This window comes from Podarcis pityusensis, assembly GCF_964106645.2.
Source record: "Podarcis pityusensis genome assembly, chromosome: 2".
Classification (NCBI taxonomy): Eukaryota; Metazoa; Chordata; class Lepidosauria; order Squamata; family Lacertidae; genus Podarcis; species Podarcis pityusensis.
This window is the reverse complement of record NC_138029.1, coordinates 3,488,926-3,511,134: the sequence shown is the minus strand read 5'-3', so window position 1 is coordinate 3,511,134 and position 22,209 is coordinate 3,488,926. Positions and strand designations below refer to the sequence as shown.

The 22,209-nt window shown below is 46.7% G+C and overlaps 1 protein-coding gene across 4 annotated transcripts in view; it reads right to left on the bottom strand.

Annotated features, from left to right (window-relative positions):
• The window catches only part of RAPGEF3 (Rap guanine nucleotide exchange factor 3), a 57,970-nt gene that overhangs the window by 1,232 nt on the left and 34,529 nt on the right, over positions 1 to 22,209 (bottom strand). For all 4 annotated transcript variants that reach the window (XM_080989985.1, XM_080989986.1, XM_080989987.1 and 1 more), the window contains 14 exons: positions 21,886 to 22,036; positions 21,603 to 21,685; positions 18,477 to 18,516; positions 17,489 to 17,570; positions 16,954 to 17,100; positions 15,095 to 15,192; positions 12,173 to 12,298; positions 6,232 to 6,413; positions 5,066 to 5,156; positions 4,350 to 4,400; positions 3,335 to 3,422; positions 2,455 to 2,519; positions 2,131 to 2,185; positions 651 to 722 (listed from right to left, as the gene is read on the bottom strand). In XM_080989985.1, coding sequence (XP_080846111.1) covers positions 651 to 722; positions 2,131 to 2,185; positions 2,455 to 2,519; positions 3,335 to 3,422; positions 4,350 to 4,400; positions 5,066 to 5,156; positions 6,232 to 6,413; positions 12,173 to 12,298; positions 15,095 to 15,192; positions 16,954 to 17,100; positions 17,489 to 17,570; positions 18,477 to 18,516; positions 21,603 to 21,685; positions 21,886 to 22,036 — 1,331 coding nt within the window. The remainder of the gene's footprint in view (positions 1 to 650; positions 723 to 2,130; positions 2,186 to 2,454; positions 2,520 to 3,334; positions 3,423 to 4,349; positions 4,401 to 5,065; positions 5,157 to 6,231; positions 6,414 to 12,172; positions 12,299 to 15,094; positions 15,193 to 16,953; positions 17,101 to 17,488; positions 17,571 to 18,476; positions 18,517 to 21,602; positions 21,686 to 21,885; positions 22,037 to 22,209) is intronic.

The window sequence follows — 22,209 nt, the reverse complement described above, 5'->3', positions numbered from 1 at the left end:
AACATGGATGGTGTCACAATGTCTTCATTAATAACTATCCCTTTAAAGCAAAATATTGCAATCTCAGTTTAATGGAAAGAAAAGAGGACAAAAATTGGAAAAACTAGTAATCTCTCTCTCTCTCTCTCTCTCTCTCTCTCTCTCTCTCTTTCACACACACACACACACACACACACACACACACACACACTTCAGGCAAGCAATAAAATAGGCAAAACCTGCAAAAAAAGGAAGTTTTCTATTTAGAGCTAGGAGATTCCTTATGCCAAGTCCATCTAGCACACTACTGTCCACACTGACTGGCAGCCGACTCAGACAGGAGTCTTTTCCAAGCTCTACCGAGATGGAACCTGGGACCTTTTGCATGAGCTCTTGCAATTTATAAAAGGGATCCCCTAGAAGTTCTAACAGTGCTGTGACTGTTACTGAACCTGGGTTTTGTAGCCCTCTTGCCTCCCCCAAACCTCACCGCCACTAATGGTTTTTTTTTGGGGGGGGGGCCTCAAGACAATACCGAAACACTGGAATGTAATTATTTCGATGGTGTTGTGTGCCTTCCCCATAAAAAGTGTGTGAACAAAGGAGGGCAGAATCAGAGAAAAGGGGTTGGTGTGGAAGCACTCTGTGTACAAAACCCCTCCCTTGCTTACAGGTAGAGGCACGCAGTGCCCGGGCTTCTTCCAGGAGGTGCTGAGGACGACTCCGCAAAGGGGAGAGTGGAACTGGAGTGGGGAAGAAGAGGAGAAGGGTTAAAAAAAAGTCTGCTTAAAATCCGTTTTGCTTATTATCATTTAATTTTTTGTCATCCTTTCAGTCTGTTTGATCTATGACTCACCTGCCTGCCTTTGGCTAGTGGCCTTATTTCAATACTAGAGCCCTCACAACATTTCAATTCAATTTCATGGCCTCTCCCCTTCCCTTCCCTTCCCTTCCCTTCCCTTCCGTCCCCACCCCACCCCTACTTTTTCTGTCTTCTGACCTGTATCAACCCTGAAATAAACCCCCAATAAGCCCCAAGACTTTAGAATTATATAATCATAGAATTGTAGAGTTGGAAGGAACCCCAAGAGTCACCTAATCCAACCTGTCCAGGTGAGCTGGAAAGTTTAATCAATTCTGAAAAGAATTCAACTTAGCGCAAAAGAAGCAGTAGGGCACAATGGTTTGCCTCTGAGAGAGGAGGCCATTCTAGCTGCTCCAACACTTGTATCTGTTTAAATGCATTGACCTGAGCGTCCACCCTTAGGGATGGAGGAGGAATTTGCTTGGTCCACTTTATGCAGAAGACCAGCCCAATTTGACGGTCCAAAACTTTTGGGTTGGAATGCAATGTTTCAAGATTTTGCAATGCAACATCAGTGCACAAAAATATCTATCTTGTGAGTCCTGGAAGACCTGTCTGCAGCCTTGCTGGCCTTTTCCCACCTGGCCTGGGAGGGCAAGGCGCTGACTGACTCCAGCTACAAAAGCTGAGGCTCCTGAAACCATATTGGCTGTGGGTCCTGGAAGTTCTTCTCCCTCCATTGCTGGCCTTTCCCCACCTGGCTTGGGAGGGAGGGGCCCTGGCAGACTGATTGACTGCTGTGGTCTTGTTTAGGTTGTTTCATTGGGGTTTTTCATTGCTATTGATTTTTGTATCTTTGGTTTTAGATCTTGTTAGGATTTATGTGGAAATTGTTTCAATACTTTTTGATGTGTTTCCTTTATTGTTTGGGACTTTTGCCATGTTTGTGATGCTGTAAATCTTGTCATGTTGCCTGCTGCCTTGAGCATGGTTTTAACAATGGAAAGGTGGCATACAAATAAAATGATGATGATGATTAAATGAAGATTAAAATGTGCATTTTATGGAAAAGCCCACTGAAGAGTATCCAAACTGTATTTGGAGAGAAATGCATACAGTGCCGTGCATGATAATGTGTATAACAATACTGCATACAACCCTTCTTAAAAAAATTCCACATAAAACAAGACAGGGCAGACCTATAATTGTGCGCCAGTAAAAATGGCAGGGGGTGAGGTTAGGCTGATCTGTCCATCCAGCTCCCATTCTGGAATGTTAGGTGCACTTTGCTTCCGCTTATCCCTACTGACACCCGCCTTGTGCCCCTGCTCCCCTGCCCCACTCACGGTTGGGGTGACTCCGACAACGATGCACGAGACGCACTGCCTTGGCCATCATGCGCTGCAAGGAACAGACAGGTTTAATGTTAGGCTCAATCGTTTCATCCTCATCTCACCCCTAAGTGAGTTATTTGCAGACAAAGAGGACAAGAGAGCATGTTCAAAGTGTCCTTATGCACAACTGAAATTTCTCAACACCTAAAAGGGAACTGTAGCTTCTTCTCTCCAGCAGGGGAATGATAACTTTCTCTAACTGATACTGGCTCCTCCTGCCATTACCATGCCACAGTAAGACTACCCCAGTTTCCCCAGCCATGTCTCTCCACTCACCAGCTTCTCAAAGTTGACAAGATTCTCCACCAATGTGCAGTTACCCTCATGGATGAATGTCAGGTCTGCAAAAGGAGAGAAGGATCTGAGTCTGTTCATCACACAGTAGCTCAGGCACCAGGCTGCCCACAAGACTGAAGGGGCCTGGCACACACACGTGACGTCAAACATGTGCCCCCAACATCACGCAGGCTGGTGCAGTCTTCCACTAGCTGCAGGTAGGTCTGATGGGGCCTGATGGGCCACGGAATATTGAAATGGGGGGCCTTCCCCCCCTCCGATGGTGCCCCTGCACAGTATGTACAGACAATGAAGTTCAGCAGATGAGCTGATGGGCTTATATATTTAGTATATTCTGCCTTTCTTACATGATGCAACTCAAGGTGACATACATGGGACTATCATGCAGTCTCCCATCCAGGCACTTGCCAGATCTTCCCAACTTCAGCAGGCTGGCTGCATCATGTACCCTCAAGCTGGGCCCTGAATCTAGTCTTGTGCCCCACCTTTGCAAAGTAATACAACGAGCAAGAGCAGAACTCCTCCCAAGGCAGCAAAGGTTATTAGAGGATACCTCCACATTACCCAACACATTCATTCAGGAGAGGAGCCATAGCTCAGGGGTCAAGTACTGTTACTGAGACAGGCTTGAAAACACAAAGCTTGCTTCTGACCATGTGTGAGAATCCCCTGAGCCAGATGGGATGGCAAGCCTGAGTTCCCATGGCCAAACCCCAGTCTCAGATGCTTTTTCTTAATTATTTCAAATTTCATATGTTTTGTGAGTTTAGATCCCTAAGGTCTCAAGATACAAAGAGCATTTATGCATGCAAACCAACAGCCAAGGTAAATTTAGTAAGGAGCATGCAGCTTATTATACCTTTAAGCAGGAGGGGCATAAAGGGAATCAAGGGGGGAGTCAGTTTCGCCATGGCCAGCCTGTAGACCCGGTGATTCCAAGAAGGGTCCTGGAAAGAAGGAAGAAAGATTAGCGTTGGGACTGTTTGCAACTGCGTGTGCATCAGGCGCACGGCGCCTCACCCCAAAGCTACACTTTAATGGTGTTCCTTTGCTTGTCCAGGACAGTAGAGTCTAGTTCTCACCAACAGCAGATTAAGTTAGTAAGTCTGTTTCTGGACTATACCATTTCAGGTGAAGGCTTAGAAGATAGCATGCTTCCCCGCCCCTGCCCCCCCCCCCAAAAGAGAGACCTATGCACACAGAACTCTTCTCCCAGATTTGTGGCACTGGAGCATATAGTTATGTGAGTCCCCAGCTGCATCCACACTAAGGGCTGGTTTCACCTAACCCAGTGTGTTGGCTGATGCCTGTGCACTAGCCTAACGGGGCTTTCCACCACCTCCCCCCATGCCCTCTGTGCCACCCACCACCAGTAGGTCAGGAGAACCCCCAGAACAGCACACAGGGAACAGAGAGGGGAAATTGTTCCATTTCGTAAGCAGAAAAAAGACCTCAGAATAAACAAGAATGGACTTTTCATCCCTTCTCAAAAGAGCCTGACTCTTTAGCTAAAGGTAGAAGGACAACTGGGCACCAGCTTGAAGGGCTGGTTGGTATCCTTCTTGGGATTCTTTTGGGAAGCCTGTCTCCTGCTGGATGAGCCAACAGCCACAGAGGACTGTTCAAAAAGCCCCAAGGGAGAAATCTGGGCTCACATCCACATCTCAGCCATAGACTTTATAAGGCAACTGTGCAGAGCACTCTTTCAGCCCCAGTTCCCCATCTGTGAAATGGGAAGAGCAGCGATTTAGCTCGCAGACTGAACACAGTAAAGAATAGCAAAGCACTTTGCACATGGGGAATGGTGCAGAGATGAGAGAGACACAGTGACAAGGCTCCAGCACCGTCCAAAGATAAACAGGACCACCACTCACCAGCATGCGCTCCATGGTGCCGAACAGCTTTCGCGTCTTGTGTGGGAGCTTCTGTGGAGAGGAGAGAGACAGAGGCAGGAGGGTGTTCAGAAATGGCCAACAAAGTCAGGGCAAGTTCACGCATGCACCGTTTGTACTTTGATTAGAAGGGATTTGCATGGGGGGGGGGACAGAATTGACACATCTAATGCCACAGATAAAACTTTAGTATTTTCCTGCAATATCTCAAACAGAATACATACAGTTAATCTATGCAAGTGATGTGCTATCAGGCTAGGAGATACAGGCAATATCCAGGCATGTGTGATGTGACCATGATGAGGCCGGGCTCCTTCTCACATAATCACATTCCCCCTTTCAACAGCTGTTTTGCAGCCCTGCCTTCGCTTCAGCCTTCACCTGCATCCCCCAAAAGGAATGCTAGATCCATGGTGGCACCTTACAAAATGGTGGCAAGGACTGGCAATTGAAAAGGCAGCAAATCACTTCTCATTGTTGCTGCTGTTATGACCTTTCTCAACCTGGTGCTTTCCAAATGTTTTGGATAACAACTCCCACCAGCTTCATCAGCCTTGTGGCCAATGGTCGGGGGCGATGGGAATTGTGGTCCAAAGCATCTGAAGTGTACCAGGTTGGAGAAGGCAGGTATATAAGCAGTTTCAAAGCATGCATGGTTAGTTCAGTTTGTTTCCCTTCCCTCTGTGGCAGAAATGTACCTCCCAGGTCCTAGAGAGGCGGCTGATGGTGGAATGGCTCAGGCCAAACATCACTGCAAAGAACGAGTTCAAGTTCTTTTGGTCCTTCAGGCTGAAAACAAAGACACAAGAGGCACTCAGCTCAAAGCGGAAGTGAGTGTGAGCCCCCAGACGCTTCTCATGTGAAAGCCAGGCTTTCCTGCTCCCACAGTGCTCAAAGCCATGGTCTCGCCTAGAAAAAGGAGGTGACCTACATACATGAGTGGCCAGAAGCTAGTTCAAGCCTACAGGTAGATCTTTGGATCAGTAGATCAGCAAGGATTCCTGCTTTCCAATAGTTTAACAATAGTGATAACATTAAGACCTCTCTCTCTCATACCCTTTCAATATATTTGACTGTGTCGGGATCTGGCGCTGGTTTTGCTATTTTTCATTCTTGTGACTTTACCCCAGCCTGGTGTCATATTGTGGTAAAGGGTGGCTCAGAAATCTTTTTCAAAAATCAATGAAATAAGGCTGCTGAAACCCAGAGATCTTGGGAGAAAATCAGGAATGGCACTTTCCAAAGGTGACAACTCTATGGGGCCATGGTACCTCCGCCCCTCCCCCGCAATAAAATATTTAGGGGGGCAGCCCCCCAATGTTTTATGCCAGTTGCTGCCTTCCTCCCTCCTTTCCTCCCTCTCTCCAAACTGAGCACTGCCCTCTTTCCCATCTTGACTCCTGGCTTTTGGTGCCATTTCCAGGTGTGTCTATGCCAGGGCAGCTGGGGAGAGGCAGGACCGTAAGAGAGGTGAGTGGGTGATGGGTGGGAGACAGGTAAGCAAGCAGAAACTTCTTGCATGCAGGTGGGGAGTGAGAGGCAAGTGGGGGGAGGCCTGTGCCCAGCTGTGCATGGCTGAGGAAGGTGCACTCTGCAGAAGTACTGGGAGGTGCCCATATAAGTGCCCATGTTTTGTTCAAGTTGGCACCCATGGCATTTTCAGAGAACAGAGTGTAAAAGTTACCGAGAACAAATTTCTGGGCCAAGCATGTCTGTCCCACAAATAACTTATTCCCCTGAGCCACTATTTTGCTCTCAGCTCCGGACCTTGGGGTTCTAGTGAAAACAAAACACAGCCTCAAATTTGCAAGCCTGATGCCTGCTCATTCCTGGCCAACTGCTTTTCTTTGGCTGAAACTCTTACTGTGCAGCCAGCTTGATGAATTTTCGGAGCAGCTGGGCTCTCTTGATAACATCAGGACAGAGGCAGAGCTCGGTGGTGACCCAGAACTGCAGCTCATTGAAACGGCACAGAAAACGCTCCAGGTTCGCCGTGGTTGCACTGGGAAACTTTTGCGGTCCAAATATGTAGTAGATCAGCTCCACCTTAAAAAACACAACAGCCAGGAGAGTCTCCGCTGAAATCCAACCTTAAAAATATAATGCTTTGGCTCATGTCAGGGAACTGCCATCGGAAGGAAGGGAGGTGGAAGGGCTCACACAGGTTGGGAGAGACTCAGCAGCTGAAGAGGGAACCAGTAGGGGGAGAAGAGCTGAGCTGAGGGAAAGGGAGCTGGAGGGATGGCTCCGAGACACTTCCAGCGAAAACAGTGGGGAGGTTTCAGGACCTCCTGTAGGGACACCCACTCCTCGCCGGAAACTGTCACGCAGAGAGTCCAGAAGACGTGTTTCCGTTAAGGAGCTTTTATGTTGGAAGCGATTCCGAAAGCAACCACTGTCGGAATCTGCAAGCGACTGACAGAGCCATGTTTAAGGAGCTCCGTTACAGACAGAGGTTTGCAAACTTGACCAAACTCTGAGGGACTTGGATTTTACGCACAAGCAGCTCATCGTCCCATCACAGCATTCCGACAGTCTCTGTGAGCAGTTTGTGCAGGAGAAGGCATCATGAGCAACCCAGCCGGAACCGGAGAAGCAGGAGCTGGAGCGGGTCCAAGCCTGGAGGAAAGGTACCGGGCGTTGGAGGTCCAGCTAGCGCTGCAGACGGCGAGGCTCGAGGAGAGGAGGGCTCAAGATGCAGAGAAGGGGAAAACCACCCCGCTCGCCAGAAAGTTGCCAGGATTGGTGCAGAAGTTTGGGGGGGGGAGGCCAAGGACTATCATGCCTTTAGGACAGAGATGCAATATGCCCTTAATCTGCAGTTTGATGACTTTCCCGATGAGGAATCGCGGGTGGCTTTTGTGATTGGGCATCTCGAAAAGGGGGCGAAAGACTGGGTGAGGCCCCTGATGGCAACAAACAATGACATCCTGAAGGATACGAGGAAGTTTTTTCGTGCCATGGATCTGATGTTTTCCAGCGATATTGAGCAGGGAGTGGTACGCAGACAGTTAATGGCGTGCAAACAGGGGAGCCGATCTGTTCGTGAGTACTGGACTGAGTTTACCATGTTGATCCATAAATTGGGGTGGGATCTATCGGCGGAACCCATTCAAATGCTCTTTGAAGAAGGGCTTTCTTCGGCTGTGAAAGACGAACTTTCCCGGGCGCCCAGGGCGGAGTCTATGGACCAGCTGACCAAATCAGCGCTGACCATAGGAGCGCGCCAAGAGGCGAGAGCCTTGGAGAGGCGGGAAGGGAAGGGGGAACGTTGGAGGGAGCTTCGCATTCCAGAGATTCCAGAGCCACCGTTCCCGCCGGGAGAGCCGATGGAAATTGGAACAGCGCGCGCGCGCGCGCAGTTTCAAAGCCCAGTGAAGAGCGGAAGAAGGAGGGAAAGGGCGCCAAGAAATGTTATCTCTGCCAACAGCCAGGTCATTTTGCCAGAGTCTGCCCCCAAAGAAAGGAATGGCAAGGAATGGCGGGAGCTGTTGGGGAGAGGGAGGAAAAGGTACCGGAGCAAGTAAAAGCCAACGCCTGGCTGCCACCGTCGGGGCACAGCAGCCAGGCCAAAGAGCAGTGAAAGTGCCCACGCCGGAACCTCCTAAACCCGCCCTAGTGATAGAGGTGTTACTAGAGCTGCCTAACGGACACCCACTAAAGATAAAGGCGCTATTGGACTCAGGCAGCTCCTGCAATTTCATGAGTAAGGAGTTTGCTGCTGAGCACCAGATACAGACTATCCCTTTAAGTAACCCTTTGCAGGTGACCACGTCGATGGAAGGGAGCTGCTGGGAGGAGAAGTCAGCCAGCAGACCGTCCCAATGATAATGAGGGTAGCAAGACACACTGAGCTAATAGCGTTTAATGTGGCTACCTTGGGAGGAGCTCCCATTATTTTGGGGATGAGCTGGCTAGCGTTACATGATCCGCTAGTGGGCTGGCATCAGAGAGTGGTCTCCTTTGGGTCAGCACATTGTCTAGAACACTGCAAAGAGCGGGAGGCTCAAGGAGGGGCCAGAGCCACTCTAGCAGGGATGGAAGTAACGGAGAAGGGGAAGGTTCCCCAACAATACGCCGACCTGAGCAACGTCTTCAGCGAGAGGGAGGCAGACAAACTACCCCCACATAGGCCCTTTGACTGTCAAATCAATTTACTCCCTGGGGCACAGCTCCCTGTAGGCAAGCTGTACGCCATGTCAGACAGAGAGATGCAGGAGCTAAGGGAGTTCATTGACAAGAACCTGAAGAGAGGGGTCATCAGAGAGTCCAGGGCGGTGGGGGGCAGCCCAGTGTTTTTTGTGGACAAAGAAAACACGGACAAACCCAGGCTTGTAGTGGACTTCAGGGCCTTAAATGCAGTGTCAGAACCAGTGACTTTCCCGATGCCCAGAATTGATGACATTTTGACAAGGGTCAGGAAGGGAAAGATTTTTACTAAACTGGACCTGAGGGGGGCGTACAACCTGATACGAATAAGGAAGGGGGATGAATGGAAAACCACCATGTTCACCCCTTTGGGGGCATTTGAATATTTAGTTATGCCCTTCGGCCTACAAGGAGGCTCCGCGTGCTTTCAATCGTTTATGAACCACGTCCTGGGGCCTTTGCTTTACAAGAATTGTGTGGCCTTCTTAGATGACGTGTTAGTATATTCAGAGACTGAGGAGCAGCATGTAAAAGACGTCAGGGAAGTGTTGGGCAGACTGCAAGCCAATCAGCTGTGGGTGAAGCTAGAGAAGTGTCAGTTTCATGCCAAGGAGGTGGAATTCCTGGGGTACCGCTTGTCGGACAAGGGATTGGCCATAGATCCTGGCAAGGTCCAAGCGGTACTGGAATGGAAAACACCGAAAACAAGGAAGGATGTGCAAAGATTCCTTGGATTTGGAAACTTCTATCGGAAGTTCATCAGAAATTTTGCCCACTTGACGGCTCCCATTACGGACTGTCTCAGCAGTAAGAGGAAATTCGTTTGGACGGCGGAGGCGGAGCGAGCTTTTGAGGAACTGAAAAGGGCGTTCGCTTCGGAAGAACAGCTCCTGCATGTGGATTTACAAAAACCGATGCGAGTGGAGACGGACGCATCAGACCGGGCTGTGGGGGCGGTGCTTCTGCAGCCTGGGAAGGAGGAGTCAGAGTGGAGACCGTGTGCCTTTTTTTCGCGAAAGCTGAACAAATCTGAGAGGAACTACACGGTGTATGACCGAGAACTACTTGCCATTCATGAAGCGTTCAGGAGATGGAGGCATTTATTAATTGGGGCACAACATAAGGTGCAAGTGTGCACGGACCACAAGAACTTAGAGTATTGGAGAACGGCACGAGTGCTCAACCAACGGCAAGTGCGATGGGCCCAGGAGTTCTCCAAATTTCACTTTGAAATTTGTTATGTGCCAGGTCCAGAAAATGTTAGGGCGGACGCTCTCTCACGCAAACCTGAATATTTGGAAGGGGAGGGGGGACCCGAAGAGAGACATGTCATCCCAGAGGACCGCTGGGTGTGTGGGGCGGCATTGGTGGGGCAAAGAGAACTGGTAGAGGAAACAGAGAATGATGAATATGCCCAGAATAAGCTCAGAGGTCTTAGGGGTGAGGGAGAGGAACCAGGGGGTTTTGAGGAAAGAAATGGAGCGTTGTATTACAAAGGGGCACTGTATATCCCCGAAGGAGACTTAAGGGGGAGGGTACTCAAGCAGTTGCACGACAGCCCCACGGCGGGGCATTTTGGACAACACAAAACCATGTGGTTGGTCACCAGGGAATTTTGGTGGCCTAAGGTGAGGGAAGATGTACGGGAGTATGTAAGAGGGTGTGAGCAATGCCAGCGAGCCAAAGGGGAGAGGCGGGCGCCGGCGGGGCTATTAGAACCCTTACCAACCCCAGAACGACCTTGGGAGGCAGTGTCGATAGATTTTATGACTGATCTGCCGAAGTCCAAGGGGAAAACAGCCATCATGGTGGTGGTAGACCTACTAACAAAGATGTGCCACTTTGTAGCCTGTTCACATGCAGTCACGGCGGAAGAGACAGCGAAGTTATTTGTAGAACACATTTTTAGGTTGCACGGGATGCCATTGAGGGTGGTCTCAGACAGGGGAAAACAATTTACTTCCAGGTTCTGGAGGAAGCTCATGGGCTTACTGCAGGTGGAGGTCAACTTTTCGACTGCCCGGCACCCTGAAACCAACGGGCAGGCGGAAAGAGCAAACGGTGTCCTCCAGCAATACCTGAGGTGTTATGTCAATGACAGAGAGAATGACTGGGTAGAGAAGTTGGCGCTGGCGGAATTTGCCTACAACAATGCAGAGAATGTGTCCACAGGGATGAGCCCCTTCTTGGCTAATTATGGGTGTCATCCCAGGGCATTCCCAGGGGGAGGAGGGGAGAGATGGAGCGTCCCGGCAGCCGAGCATTTTGTAGAAGAAATGGAAGCAATCCATCGTCAGCTCCAACTCAACTTAGAAAGGGCGAAGGAAGAATACAAGAGGCAGGCAGACAAGAACCGAAGGGAAGGTGAAACCATAAGGGTGGGAGATCGGGTGTGGCTGTCAACCCAAGGGTTGCCGTTCAAAGGAGGTTGTAAGAAATTAAGACCCAGGAGGTTGGGTCCCTTTGAGGTCATTCAACAAGTCAACCCAGTGGCTTTCAGGCTCCGGTTACCCAACCACATGAAACTGCACCCAGTATTTCACAGGTCGTTACTGTCACCGTATGAGGGGGGACAAGAAGGGATGTCCACTCGGGGACCGATCATAGAAGAAAGGGAATGCAGCAGCCATGTGGCAGAAATCCTCGACGCCAGGTGGAAGGGGGATCAGGTGGAGTATTTGGTAGCGTGGGAAGGAGAACCGGAGTCAGAAAACACTTGGGTAATGGCAGAAGATATCAATGACGAGGTATTGATAGAAACGTTCCATCAAAGGTTCCCAAGGAAACCTCAGCCTGTGGAGAGGTTCCGGAGGGAATACTTTGGGACCACCGATGAGGAGGAGGAGTTGGAAGGATTCACGGATTCGGAAGGGGAAGGGGAGATGGACTCTGAGGAGGAGGAGTACTTCGAGACCAGGAACCGCAACAGGTGGAGAGAAGTGTTCGAGACATCGGAAGGTGAAGGAAGTTCCTTCCGGGGTTTTGCCTCCTCACCGCCCGTAGAGGAGGGGGCGGGAGGGGGTGAAGGGGGCCCTGGAGGGGAGGTGGATGTCAGGGAACTGCCATCGGAAGGAAGGGAGGTGGAAGGGCTCACACAGGTTGGGAGAGACTCAGCAGCTGAAGAGGGAACCAGTAGGGGGAGAAGAGCTGAGCTGAGGGAAAGTGAGCAGGAGGGATGGCTCCGAGACACTTCCAGCGAAAACAGTGGGGAGGTTTCAGGACCTCCTGTAGGGACACCCACTCCTCGCCGGAAACTGTCACGCAGAGAGTCCAGAAGACGTGTTTCCGTTAAGGAGCTTTTATGTTGGAAGCGATTCCGAAAGCAACCACTGTCGGAATCTGCAAGCGACTGACAGAGCCATGTTTAAGGGGCTCCGTTACAGACAGAGGTTTGCAAACTTGACCAAACTCTGAGGGACTTGGATTTTACGCACAAGCAGCTCATCGTCCCATCACAGCTCAGCTCCACTTGAAGACATGCAACCCACTCTCCTCCACCTTAGACATGCAGGGCAGCTGTCAAAATCTCTGCACAATGCCATGGACATGAGGGTGAGGAATGGCAGGTTGCAGTGTGTGTGCACAGCAAGATCTCCTCAGTCCCAGGGTCTGGTGCCTCACTGCAACAGATTTCATCTGGGAACAGATCTCCTTACTTGATGGATGCTTTTGAAGAGGTTCCAGTCATGCTCAGTGAACTGGTTGGCCAGGTCCTTGGAGCTGATGAAATCCAGGTTTTCTGAAGAACCCGCCGTGGGGCCTTGCTGCTCAGGGTGAGGGGCCTGTGCAAATGGGAGGAGAAATAAGTGCAAGCCACTCTGCAGGGGCACCTGTGCGCATGCAGGCCTGTGTGCATGCAATTTGGCCTATAAGGCATTCCCCCAAAACTGTGCCCAACTGTCGATAGGCTGGTATGTTTATTTATTTATTGAATTTGTATACCACCCTTCATCCAAAGATCCCAGGGTGATTCACACAAGCAAAAATACAAAATGAAAACACAAAATACATAAAACAAAAACAAGCGAATAGCCCTGCTCCCACAGAAACGTTTAAAAGGCCATAGAATGTTAATCAGCCCAAGGCCTGGTTGAAGAGAAACCTCTTCTCCTGGCACCTAAAGATGTGTAACGAAGGCGCCAGGCGAGCTTCCCTGGTGAATCCATTCCACAAATGGGGAGCCACAACAAAAAAGGCCTGCTCTCAAATATACACAACTTCTGGACCTGTCGTGGAGAAGGCATACACAAAAAGGCCTCCAATGACGATCACAAGGTCCAGGTTGGTTAACATGGCGAGAGGGGGTCCAAGAGGTATTATGGTCCTGACCTAGGGGTTAACATGACTGCTAAGAATGTGAATCTGTTTAAGGATAACTATGAAAAATGTTGGATGGAAGTGAAAAAGGATCTAGAAATATGGTCAAATCTGAAGTTATCATTGCTAGGCCGAATTGCTGTGATAAAGATGAATGTATTGCCAAGGATGTTGTTTTTGTTTCAAACATTGCAAATATTGGATAAAATGGAGTGTTTCAAGAAGTGGCAGAGAGATATCTCTAGATTTGTCTGGCAGGGCAAGAAACCTTGAATAAAATTTAAGATATTAACTGACGCTAAGGAAAGAGGTGGATTTGCCCTGCCAGACTTAAAACTTTATTATGAATCAGCCGCTTTTTGCTGGCTGAGAGAATGGATGCTTCTTGAGAACACTGATGTGTTGGACTTAGAAGGTTTTAATAATGTTTTTGGGTGGCATGCATATCTGTGGTATGATAAGGTCAAAGCACATAAAGCGTTTAAAAACCATATTGTCAGAAAAGCACTGTTTAATGTTTGGATAAGATATAAGGATTTGCTTGAGAATAAAACCCCAAGGTGGTTGTCACCAATGGAAGCGAAGGCTCAGAAAAAGCTCAATATGGAGGCTAAATGGCCAAAATATTGGGAAATTTTGGAACAAGAGGGAGACAGATTAAAACTGCAGAGTTTTGAAAAATTGAAAAATAGAGTGCGAGACTGGCTTCATTATTATCAGATAATGGAGGCATATAATTTGGATAAAAAAATCGGCTTCCAGGTGGAAAAATCAACATTGGAAACAGAACTGTTAGACTCCAAAACTAAGAATTTGTCAAGAATGTATAACTTGCTGTTGAAATGGAATACTCAGGATGAAACGGTGAAATCAACTATGATTAAATGGGCACAAGATGTAGGATATAACATTATGATGGCTGACTGGGAACAGTTATGGACCACAGGTATGAAGTTCACGGCATGTAATGCCTTAAAAGAGAATTTAATGAAAATGATATACAGGTGGTACATGACACCAGTCAAGCTTGCGAAAATTTATTACTTGCCCGATAATAAATGTTGGAAATGTAAAGAGATGGAAGGTACATTCTTTCACCTTTGGTGGACATGCCCAAGGATTAAGGCTTTCTGGGAGATGATCTATAACGAAATGAAAAAGGTATTTAAATATACCTTTCTGAAGAAACCAGAGGCCTTTCTCCTGGGCATGGTCGGCCAATTGGTGCCAAAGAAGGACAGAACTTTCTTTATGTATGCCACAACAGCAGCAAGAATACTTATTGCAAAGTATTGGAAGACACAAGATCTACCCACTCTGGAAGAATGGCAGATGAAGGTGATAGACTATATGGAACTGGCGGAAATGACTGGCAGACCAGGGAGAAGAGTTGGTGGAGGAAGATTGGAAGAAATTTAAAGACTATTTACAGAAACATTGTAAAATTAATGAATGTTAGAATGATGTTGGAATGAATCTATGTGATTTTAGCAAAAATGTATCAAAGATTTAAGAAAAACAGACTGTTAATTGGTGAAAAGAGGGAAAGTAAACTTATATTAAGATCAAGATAAATTTTCAGGATAAAAATTTTGAAGAGAGGGAAAGGATTTGCTGAAATGGATAATTGACTTAGAATACAAAAAAAGGGAGGTGTGAGGAGGTCAGGGAAACAAGCAAATGAAAGATAAGTTATGGGAAGGCTAGATTTGTTGTTTTTTTTTCTTTTGTCTTTTTTCTTTGGTTTTAATTGTTTCTATTTTTCTGTTTTTTATTGTGATGTGTTGTTTTGTTATTGTTTAATTTGGTGTTTTCTCTTTTGTTTTTTTGTAAACGTAAAACCTTAATAAATACTATTAAAAAAAAACAAAACAAGAGGTATTATGTTCCTGAGTCGTTTGAAGTTTAGCTGATGCCACTCTGGTGGGTGAGTGGCATCAGCTGGTGAGTGCACCAAGTCTGCAGCAGTGGCACCCACCTCCTTCCCACAGGAAACCGATGTGCTGAGCCCAAGCAGAAGGATTTAACCTCCTTACTGCTCAGTTTGTCTATGAGTACCAGTTCCCCTGCTGCAAACAGGGGTGCACAGCCAAAAAAGCAGGATTTAACCTACCATTCACCAGCTGATGAGCAGCAGAGAATTCAAGCGTGCTTCCTTTTGGGGATTGTGCAGAAGATAATTTTACCACTTGTGTCCAGGGGGTTGAGCCAGAGAATCAAAGTGAGAGCTTTGCGAGAATCTGCAGGGAAAACACACTCACCAATCTGTGAAGCTCCTGGACAGTGGCAGCAAAGAGTCTCTCGTTCAGCCCCAGGGATGTAAACACACCAAAGGCCTCCAAGGGCAAGACCTCTTTATCTGCCAGAAAGAAAGAACAAGAGACATGGCAGTGCCCCAAATTGCCACAAGGGAGCAGTATTGCTCAAGGTACCCTTATTTCCAAGCCAAACTGACAAATCTAGGTGTGAGCAGAAGAAAAAATAAACAAACATACATACATACCAGTACATACATACGTACATACATACATACATACATACCCTGCCCATCTGGCTGGGTTCCCCCAGCCACTGTGGGCGGCTCCCAACAGAATATTAAAAACACGATAGAACATCAAACATTAAAAACTTCCCTAAACAGTTTATTGGTCCTGAGCCATTACGCGTAAACCTCAGAGTGATTTGTAACATATCAGCCATGAGTTCCAACTCCCAATTCAACAATGCAAGAACAAAACACCTAAACTGATGCAGAAAGCTAACCGGGGTGGACTTTGCATGGCAGGACTATTAGCTCAGCTTATTTCTGGCACTGCAAAGAAATTCCAAGGCTCAGAATGTAGTCAGAAGCACCCTGTTCTTTAATTCCAGCTACATGTCTTTTGCACCTGGCTCTGGCTGGTTGATCTTGGGGTTCTAGTAAAAAAGCAATCAATAACCCTGAAATCAGTCCACGAGGGGAGGCCAGTCACTAAGGCAAGACAGGGCAGTTTTCTGCATCCCCAAATCCAAAGCTAGACCACAGCAGTCCTGTGCCCCCGTAGAGTCACATTCATAAAAATCCTATCATTCAGTACTTCCCTGGAGTCTTTTCTCTCTGAGTATAAGCAGAACTTAAAAGAGGTACAGAAATTAATCATGTCTGGAGGGATACACACACACACACACAAACCCCCCTATGGTGTGGGCTGGCAAGGTGTGTCATTTTAGGAGGTGAAGCTTAATTTTTGCAAATTTCTTCAGTGAGGGATCTTAAAAACATGTTTTTGGGTGTGACGGATTCAAATATGCTATTATTTTTGTGATTGGTAAGTCTATGTTTGATGAAAAAGCATATAGGCTGTTTTCAGAAAAGCAAAGAATTTTAAATTTCACCTTCTGAAAATATCAGGTAATGCTAAGTAATAACAATAATAAATAAATAATATTAATATATAATATAACTACAAGTAGTTGGCAATCATTTTTAATGATTTCTAGGCAATTTCACACACATTTTACTTAGCAGGTCAAACTAAATTATGTTAATTTAACCAAAATATCTTGAACGCCCAAGTCACGTTACAAGTTCTTAGCCCTCTTCATTTTGGGAATTTGAAAGCTGATAAATTCAGCATGGCCTCCCAGTGGGCTGGCTGCTTCTTTGCCTGCTCAATTAAACAGGGCTCTTTCCCCATCTCTGGCGCTTCTGGAAAAGGTGAGAAGGTGGTGAAGTGGAGACAGCCAATCAACCCAGACCAGCAACAGGTAAGCACAGGGGCAGCAGCTCGGAATGGGGGCAGCAGCCCTCCACAATCTGCAGCCTGAATCAGCTGCCTCACCCTGCCTAATGACAGAGCTGGCCCCTTCTATGCACACAGTTCTGCTGTAAGCCTGAATAACCACTTTCTTCACAGTTCAACATGGGACACAAAAGCACCTCTGGATTAAACACAGCAAGAATTCTTTCCCAGGGCTGCAAAACAGTTTACGTCTGTTTCATCCTTGAGAAAGGGCTGCTGAAATCATGCACATTGTGGGGGCTGCAAGTGGATCCATATCACCTGCATCACCATGCAATACTGGGCTGCCACCAGAGACCATGTATGTTCTCAGAGGGAATCATGAGAGGCTCACTCACCTCCCACGGAATTGATCTTGACCAGGACCCATTCTTTGCTCCAACCAGGACAGTCTGCCAGGGATGTGAGCACTTCCTGGACTGAAGCATTCACCCGAAGCACCGTCGTGAGGCAGGAGTAGTCTGGCCTGTATATGTCATACGGGACTATATAGGAGAAGCGAGGAAAGAGACGAAAAAGGAGGGGACCTTAGCACAGCAGCTTTAATGCAGGAGCTAAAGCTTTGTACACTTTGCTCACAGAAGCTTTCAAGTTCAATCATCAGTAATGCCAATTATAGCAGGACTGCATCACCTATGTGGACATATGTGATGAAGGGCAGAATATAAACTTAATAAATAAAAATAAAATAAATCCAGCCAATTGGAACTCTCCAGCCATGTTACTGTAGCCACCTTGGGGGCTGGATATACGTACCTCCCATGTTGGCTGGGGCATCCTGGCATTCTGAGAATTGTCCAGACGAAAGGGCAAAGCAAAGGGCAGGCTGGCTTGGCGAGCGACCGAGTGAGCGAGGAAGCAACGCTAAATTACCTTTGTCCTGGGCTCGGATAGTATAGCTGCTGTTCAGAAAGGGTTCCTCCTGGCTGGCAAACCAGTCCACTGCACTTCGCACCTGGGGGTGACGGAAAGACAGAAGGATGCATGAAGGTGCAATGGGATTCTCTTCCACCCAGAGGCATCTTCAGGCCCAGGCCTGTAAATAAGGCTAAAACCTAACAGCAATAACCTGGAGAGTAGGAAATCTTTTTCCGTCAGAGAGTCGCTTGCCCTGAATGAGCAATGCTTGAAGGGAGGGGCACATTCCCCTGGTGAAGGGGGCAGAATCAAAAGTGGGCAGCACATGGGATGTGGCGCTTGCCTTTGTACAGGAGGCTCCATTCCAGCCACAGAACAGCCAGAGGTCTCTGCCCTCTCCGTCTTGGCAAGATGCCTTGGTGAAGAAATTTGGGGTTATATGTGCTTGCCTCAAACACAAACTCAGAGATGTGACGAACTGTCACTCCTTGGGTGTGGCACATGCTTACCAACTACGGAGCTAGCCCAAACCTTGAGGGTGAAGCAAACAGGCCCTATTTCATGGCTACATAGAGACCAGAATCCATCTGACATGCAAGGCTGTGAATTTTTGGATCTTGCTTTTTATTCTGCAGGGGAAATGAGATGGCTCCATCCTAGATTTTATTTTCACATTTCTAGACCGCATTATTTTGAGAAATACATAACCAAGCAAGTTGCCTAAAATGGAAAAGAGGAGAGTTTTGGATAATTCCTCTGCTCCTGCCCCTGGTGCCATGGAATGGAATAACATGATTCTTGTCTGTCCACTGTCTTTTCTTGAGTGTCGCCTAACTTGAGTTCTGCTTTATTTCTGACAAAAATATTTCAAATTAGTGGAGGGAAGGGAGCCGCCTTTTCAAATGAAAATAATTAAGCATGTTTGTCTGCTGTGCATTGTTTGCAACTGCAGCTCCCTTTAGCGAAGAACTGTTGATTCTCTGGCAAAGGACTTGTACTTTACCTGAAGCTTCGGAGATGCACAGTTGTTGCCATTTTCTAACCTGTCCAAAGAGGAAAAAGGGACCCCGTCACCATTACTGTTTATTCTAGGTTTGGAAACCCTGGCGAGATGTATAAGATCAGATGAAGGAATAAAGGGTATAATGACAGCTGGGTGCAAAGCATATAAACTGAAAGCATTTGCGGATGACCTTGTGATAACAGTAGCAGACCCGATGGTAAGTACACCAAGGGTCTTAGATAGAATTTCTGAGTTTCGCCAAGTTGCAGGTTTTAAGTTAAATAAAAACAAAATGAAAATGTTGGTAAAAAATGTGACAGAACAATACAAAAAAGATTTACAACAAAAAACAGAACTGTTAATTTAAAAAATGTAAAATATTTAGGTGTATGGTTGATGACAAATACAGTGGTACCTCGGGATGCGAACGGGATCCGTTCCGGAGCCCCATTCGCATCCTGAACAGAACGCAAGATGCGACGGCACATCTGCGCATGCACGGGTCACGTTTCGCCACTTCCACACAAGCGCGTGACGTCATTTTGAGCGTCTGCGCAAGCGGTGAAACCCGGAAGTAACGCACTCCGTTACTTCTGGGTTGCCGCGGAGCGCAACTCAAACGCACTCAACCCGAAGCGCATTCAACTCGAGGTATGACTGTAATATAAATATTTTCAATGACAACTATACATCCACTTGGAAAGAAATAAAGAAAAATTTGGGGGTATGGGGAAGGTTATCAGTAATAAAAATGCATGTATTGCCAAGAGTGCTATTTTTATTTCAATCAGTTCCCGTAATCAGTGGAGCAGGACACTTCAAGCAATGGCAAAAAGATATTTCTAAATTTATTTGGCAGGGGAAGAAACCAAGGATTAAATATAATTTGCTAACTGGTACTAAGGAAAGACGTGGCTTCTCCCTGAGATTATATTATGAGGTGTCCTGTCTTTGCTGGCTTCAGGAGTGGATAATTTAAAAGAATGTGGATATTCTAGATTTAGAAGGCCATGATAAAGATTTGGTTGGCATGCATATCTATGGTATGAAAAGACAAAAGTGCATAAAGGTTTCCTAAACCACTTGGTAAGAAAATCGATTTATGTAGTATGGGAGGAATACAAAAACCTATTGGAACAGAAAACACCTTGGTGGCTCTCCCCACTAGAAGCAATATCCTTGAAAAAAGTAAATGCAAGAAGTGAATGGGCAACTTATAAAGAGCTGTTAATGGAAGTAGAAGATCACTTTAAAATGAGAAAAATTGAGGATATAAGACTTTTAGTAACTGGTTGCAGTATCACCAATTAAATGTATTTATGAAGGGTAAAAGAAATGGTTTTAGTAAGGAAATTTCAACGTTTGAAAAAGACTTACTGGAAAACAATGAGAAATTACTTTCAAAAATGTATAAACTGTTGTTAGAATGGCATACTAAAGATGAAGAAGTTAAATCAGTAATGATACAATGGGCAAAGGATACTGGACATAATATACAATTTTCATCATGGGAAAAGTTATGGAGGGGAGATCTAAAATTTACAGCATGTTGTATGTTGAAGGAAAATTATAGGAAAATGATGTACCATTAGCACCTAACTCCTACTAAATTAGCAAAAATGTATAGAATTGCTACAAATATTTGTTGGAAGTATAAAGAGAAAGAAGGCACATTCTACCATATGTCGTAGATGTGCAAAATGACAAAAGCATACTGGGAAATGATTTCTAATGAGTTGAAAAAAATGTTTTAAATAACTTTTGTGAAAAAGCTTTTTTCACCAGGAATTTTAGGTCCAGAAATACCAAAGGAGCAGAAAAGACTATTTATGTACGCTACGACAGCTGCGCGGATACTGCTGGCCCAGAGATGGAAGGAAGATAAAGTACCTAGCAGAGAAGAATGGCTAACAAAGATGATGGACTGTGCAAAAATGACTGGGAAGATCAGAAACCAGGAAGATAATAAATTTAATAAAAATAACACTGTAAACAATTAAAAACATTGGCAGGATTTTAAAAACACTTGAAATGTAACAAGAACTATGGTAACAGCTGAGTTTTAAGGAGATACATTATGCGATGCAGTTGGAAAAGAATAACTATGGAACCCATGAGGGGGAGGGAAGTCTAGGGATTCAGAGAATCCTATTTGAACATGTGAATGCAAACGTTAAATGTAAAATCGAATAAAAATATTTTTTTTAAAAACAAAGAGGGAATATTATCAGATCTCAACAGCTATTCATGTTGGCTCAGCTCTTGGAGACTGCATTTGCAGGAAGTGCGAGAAACAGACTCTGTAGCAAAGCAGCAACCGCTCAATTTCAGCAATGAAAGAGACCAGTAAGATATTGAGGCCCCCCAGGTGCAACCAAACATCAGACCTTCCCCACCCATTTAAAATAACTCACCTAGTGTAAAGAAGGAATGACCGCGGGGCGGGGTGGGGGTTAAGGAACACATTTTGTCCATATTTTATCTGACCTTGCTTCTCCCCTTCACCTCTCAGAACAAAAGACACCTGCTGGGTCAGACCAAAGGCTCATCTAGTCCAGCCTCCAGTTCTCAAAGTGGCCACACAGATGCTGCTGAGAAGCCCACAAGCAGGACTCGAACACAATACGCCTCTCCTGCTTCTTGTTCCCAGAGGCTGGCACTGAGTTGTACTGGAGGTCAAACATAGCCATCGTTGTGATTAGTAGACCTCTCCCCACATGAGATGGAAGGGCAAAGTGTCTGCAGAAGTGAGCCTCTCAGAAGGTCAGAGTTCCCTTCAGATGTGTTCGTGTCATCACAGAGTCTTCCGAAACCACCATCAATCACCTGATGGGGTGAGCACCTACCAGGTAAGAAGAGCTCTTACAGACCAACTTTGGTCTGATTGACTGAGTAGCTGCACATCTGAAGGCTGCTCTAATATGCTTCCTAAATCAGGAAATAGGGTAACCCTGCAATCATCCACATGTGTATTTTGATACACATATCATAACATATCAAATCACATTACAGACATTAAGACTTGCCCTGAGGAAACCAGGTATTTTGCCATTCTTTTTTGCCTCATCTTCCCCGCACATACCCAGATCCTCGCAAACACAAACTGGGGCAGAGTAGAAGACTCACACTCGGTTCCTCCGGCGATCCTGCATCTGTTCCCTAAGCAGGGGGCCCAGACGAGCATCCTGGGCTGCACACTCAGACAGGCTCTGCAAGAGAACGGCCAGAGCTGATGAGCAGAAGCAGCCAGGCTGGTTGCTACAGAGCAAGAAGGAGCAGACCAGCCTCCTGCAGATGCAATCTCATGCCAAGCAAGCAACAGCCTCCCACCAACCCAAGTCGACTTTTATCCTCTCATCCTCTCTTTGTGTTGCACCTCTAGTACTGCTCCCTGCACCCATCCTGTTACCTGCAAGAAGGCCACAGAGCTGGATTCTGCCTGCAGCAGGCGCCCATAGAGCAACACCCACTGGTTCACCAGCCACAGGATCTTCTGCCTTTTGCCCAGGATGTAGGCAGCTTTGTCCTGTTCGGTGCCCTCCGACGGTTCCGAATGAAAGGTGAGCAGTAGTCAAGGAGACACAGAAACACAGCCGTATGCAAGGTGGACCAGGCCCGGCTCTAGGTTTTAGGGGGTCTTAGGCTAAGTCCCTCTGGTCGGAGTTCTAAAAATGGCAGCTAAACCCAGCTGCTGCTTAAAGCTTAAATCAATGAGGCAAATTAGTCATGATTT